Source organism: Penaeus japonicus, unplaced genomic scaffold, assembly GCF_977035675.1.
Source record: "Penaeus japonicus unplaced genomic scaffold, GWHDUDI00000001_assembly GWHDUDI00000021, whole genome shotgun sequence".
Taxonomy (NCBI): domain Eukaryota; kingdom Metazoa; phylum Arthropoda; class Malacostraca; order Decapoda; family Penaeidae; genus Penaeus; species Penaeus japonicus.
This window is the reverse complement of record NW_028234423.1, coordinates 10438765-10443764: the sequence shown is the minus strand read 5'-3', so window position 1 is coordinate 10443764 and position 5000 is coordinate 10438765. Positions and strand designations below refer to the sequence as shown.

Here is a 5000-nt window from a genome sequence, read left to right as displayed (position 1 = left end):
ATATATATATATATATATATGTATATTCAAGTATGTGTTTGTGTTTATTCGTGTGTATGTATACATACATAAATATGTATAATCATCTATATTATGATGTAAGGATGCAATTGCCCATTACAGATAGATACATAAATAAGCCTCACTGCCAAGGACTTGAATCGGTCACTACAAGTTCAAAGTCCGTAGCAGAGATATATCACTTAGATAGCACTTCGGGGGCGCCTCTCTCGAACACCGCGACAGACTGCCGCTCATCTGCTGTTCTGGTCCTCCAGCCCAGGCCTCTAACAGGGACGCTTTCTGGTCAAGATGTACACACTCATGGCCTTTTATCTCTTTATCCTTCCGTTCTGTGCATGTGTGAGTGTATCTCTTACTTTTGTCGAATTCTATTAAACAGTTTAAGGATCACAATGTATGCTATTACGTCTTACAGTTACTCAGAGTTCTTTCATGTCTCAAGTCTTCACATACTTATTGATCCTCAGTTAGAATTTCCCATTAATTATAAAAGTTTGCATGACATGCACCAAACATGACAGATGACAGCATGTTTGCCACACTGATGGTGCTGACGCGTGCTTGTCATGTCAAGGAACAGAGAGGCGAGGAGATCGGACCTTCCTCTGGTGTAATGTAATTACTTTATGGAGAAACTATAGGAATTTACTTTCTCTACTCTCCTGTTTGTCTAAACTGCTCTTCTATCTCTTTTTCCCTTTGCGCGTATTTTTTTTTCTTACTCTTTCCAGTGGTTTGGTTACGCGGGAAGTACAAAGGAATTATACGAAGAGGATATAAATGAAAAAGATAAGCCCAGTTTTTTAGGTGATATCATTGTGGTAAGTTAGAGTTTTAATTTAAGACAAAAAGAGTGGGAAAACGCTGGCAGAAATCAACATCTAATATAAATGATATTCAGAAGATATAAGTAATAAACTCTTATTTCACAACCATGAAGGATGAACAGAAAATAATCATTGGCGGTTTTTATATTTTCACGACCGGTGAATTCCACGTCAAACGCCAGGAACACCTCGCGTTCCTTTTGTAGTTGATACTGATAGCATTTTACAAAAGGAAAGCCAATCCTGTGTCGCGAAATATCCCACACATCAAAGTGCCACTCTATCGATGAATCAGAAAATGAGATGCAATTACATATTCCCAGCGATCGATTCCCTACACATGAATAGATATACTATACATACATACACAGTGGATATACACGTATAAGCCCAAAGAGGTGTTTCTCAAGCGTCGACCAAAGCCTGGTCACTCAGGCTGCGTCCCTCGGGAATCTTGTAGAGATCTTCGTTGACGCTGTAGCTGTCCGGCGACCCCGCGCAGTCGACGTTGTACCACCAGTCGCACACTCTGCCGCCGCGGAAGGGGGAGGGGGGGCAGCGGGGGCGAGGCCAGGGACGGTCAGGGGAGGTTGGAATTGTGATAAAGGTGGTGAGAGGAAGGGGGATGATAGAGGTGAAATGATGACACTAATGATGATGACGTTGATAAAAATAATAGTAATGATAATGGACATAATAATGACGATGATAATGATAATAAGAAGGCGATGATGCCACCAACGATGGTAATAATGATAATAGTGATAATGATAATAATGACAATAATCATAATGATAATAACACCAACAATAGTAATGATATTCTCAAAAATATTCATGATAGCACCAACAATAGTAATAAGAATACTAAAGATATTATTAATTAACAACACCATAATAGTAATGATAATGATAATGGCAATTACAACAGTAGCAAAAATCATAATGAAAAAACAGGACTGATGAAACATGTAAAATAACAAATAAACGCACATTCAGAAAATATAATTTGGTAAAACATAACAGTCAGAGAGAAGAGCATATGGGCGAGGGCTCCTGCAGCCTCTTCCCGACCAGCTGGCGCGCACTGACCTTGCTACCAGAATGTTCCGGAACACTGATGTAATTATTATGGATCGTGTGCTGCGCTCGCCTTAACATTGCACTATTAACTTATCAGTCTCAGGAGTCTGTCACATACGAAAGCGAGAGCGAGTGGTGGGGCATGCGAATTGCACAACGAAACGAACGTGTAGCACGGCGCAATGGCGAGACAACGACCGCACGTGCCAAGCTTTCGGTAAATAGAACAACAATAAACAAGCTTTTCGATGACGAGTTTTTTTTTATTTTTATAAACTTTCGAAGTCCTGTATTCCAAAGAACCTGCTCGAGTAAATCCAATCCATTTACCCCACTATCAAATACCATAGAGTTCACAAACGAACATAAGTCCACAAACAGCTAAAGCGAAAGTACTTGTAAAAAAAAAATCAGAAAGAGAAATGGAAAAGGAAATCAATCATTCGAGAGCTGCCACAAGAGCGTGTTAGCGAGGCGGCCGGGCGGGACAAGACAAGGTCAAAGACGATTTTTTTTTTCACGACTGGAATGACATTCGATTCATAAACTGATTACAGATCCGCCAAAACATTCACGGAGGTGCACCTGGCAGAGGCTGAGATTAAGGCATAATTATATCCCTTGTGATTTAGAGGGTTGTAATAACTTTGATGTCAAGATAACAATGGTGATAGCAGTGATGATGATAATAACATGTAAAATTATAAAACTAATGATAACAATAAAGATAGTAATAATAATATATTATATGATGAATATAATAATAACAATGATGATAACAATAGATATAATGATATCGATAATGATAATGAAAATGATGATAGTAATAATGATAATAATAATACTTGACAAAACAATAACGATAAACACAATGATTATAACAATAATAATGACAATAATATTGGCAATTATAATGATGACAATAAAACAATAACATATAATCATTATCATAACCATAATAATGATAATGATGATCATAATCATAATGGTAATAATAATAGTAATAATATTAATCATAACAGTAATGGTAATAATAATGATAGTAAAAGTAATAACAACAATAATGATCTTAATATTGCTAATATAATAATGATAGCAATAAAAATTATAATAATAATGGCAGCAAAAGCTAAATCAGCAGTAATGATAATAATGATGATAATAAAAATTGCAATAATAAGGATAATAATTCTATCGACAGCTGGAACATCAACAATTATAGCAATAACTATTATGATTATAATTCTTATGACACTAACCCTGGCTATGATGATGATTTAGTAAAGCTGATAAGGGCAATGATAATAATGATGCATCTAATGATCTTACTGATAATTATAATCATTAGTAATTTTCACTTGATTGATCATTATCATTAGCATAGTTACTTATCACTAGCATAGCGCTACCATTACCATAATCTCTTATTGTCATGATCATTCTTGTCTCAGCCTCATCCACCAGAGGCCAAGCTGAAAGAGCGAAACCAGGGATGAAAATAGTTTTGGTGATGTCGTTTGCCTCACCTGGAATTAACTTTGGCTTTCGACCGCTAGATGGCGGGCCGCGTCACATCCCATGGTCAAGGGAGACGAGCACGGCTTAGGGACTATGTAGAACTTATTCTTACTGGGATGCCTCTATTTAGTACACCCGCACGTACATGCACACACAAGTATGAGCGCGCGCGCGTGTGTGGTGTGTGTGTGTGTGTGTGTGTGTGTGTGTGTGTGTGTGTGTGTGTGTGTGTGTGTGTGTGTGTGTGTGTGTGTGTGTGTGTGTGTGTGTGTGTGTGTGTGTGTGTGTGTGTGTGTGTGTGTGTGTGTGTGTGTGTGTGTGTGTGTGTGTGTGTGTGTGTGTGTGTGTGTGTGTGTGTGCGAATATCATCCCAAAAGAGTTGTGAATATTACTGTTTGACTGCTTTCTATAACTACGTACTTGAATTGTTGAGGTAATAACAAAACACGATTAATCACTTGATTCAACATCATCAAGGAATATGGACTCCGAAGCAGAGAGGAAATACGTTTCTGAATGTCAAGACTGATATGGAAGTGTCTTGCTTTCTCCCTGTTAGGCCTACTTTCTCAACTGCAGCCCACTTTCAGAACTAACCCAGCACTTATTGAAAAGTAATTGAAAGTTGAAGAACAACGAAAAAATAAACCTCGCGTTTCGTTCAGTAAAATCAACCGTCTATGCGAAGTTTTCTTTACGATCATACATGCAATTCGTTTAGCTCGAGGTCTCTCAAAGAGATTCTAGCCCAGCGCACTCTGGAAGGCCTGGCCGAGCCTAGAGTCCCCCTTTCGTGGACAAATGAACTCCTAGCTGAAATAATACACGCCATTATACGTAATTTTCGTAGCCTATCGTTGAGATAGTGTGGCCAAGCATGAGGCGAGATTAAACGCGTTTTCACTGCCTTTCAGATGTGACGCTTCCGGCGAACAGAGAGACAAGAGAACGTTAGGGAAATGATCTCGAGATACGTTGTGGTAAGTTTTCGATCTGTTCCCTTGCATTATTCTTGTGGTGGTTTTCAAAATCATTATGTATATTATTTTGCCATTGTATCTTTATTGTTATAATCATAATGATGAATATCATCATTATTTTCCTTATCATCATAATCAATGTCACATTATGACCATCACCATCGTTAACGCATTTATTATCTATATGATATCATCATTATCGCTACTATCAATATTATCACTGACATTATGATCATCATTACTATCATTGTTTATATCATGAATATTACTTGCTACTACTGGCTGACCTGATCACAAGTGACGTCACTCACCTATACAGCTGGTTGAAGAGCGTCATGTTGGGGCACAGGAACGTGTACCTCTGGCCGCCGGGCACGCACCAGTGCCACACCTGCCGGAGGGGGGGGGGCGGTTAGGTGCTTTCTAGGCGTCCCTTAGACATGCGGTTTAGTAGATTGTCTGCATATGCGTGAACGTGTTTGTGGCTACGGACATCCGGGCATTAACATTCACGAGCTTGTGTGTGGGTACATATCCACACACATACACGCACATGATATGCATTCACA

The 5000-nt window shown here is 38.7% G+C and overlaps 1 protein-coding gene across 1 annotated transcript in view; it reads right to left on the bottom strand.

The window, feature by feature from the left end:
- Positions 1–818: 818 nt before the first annotated feature.
- LOC122261964 (U-scoloptoxin(01)-Cw1a) overlaps positions 819–5000 on the bottom strand; it is a 19843-nt gene continuing 15661 nt past the window's right edge. Inside the window, exons 4-5 of the mRNA XM_086548714.1 lie at positions 4743–4822; positions 819–1380 (exon numbers count right to left, since the gene is read on the bottom strand). Coding sequence (XP_086404840.1) covers positions 1257–1380; positions 4743–4822 — 204 coding nt within the window. The 3' untranslated portion in view covers positions 819–1256. The remainder of the gene's footprint in view (positions 1381–4742; positions 4823–5000) is intronic.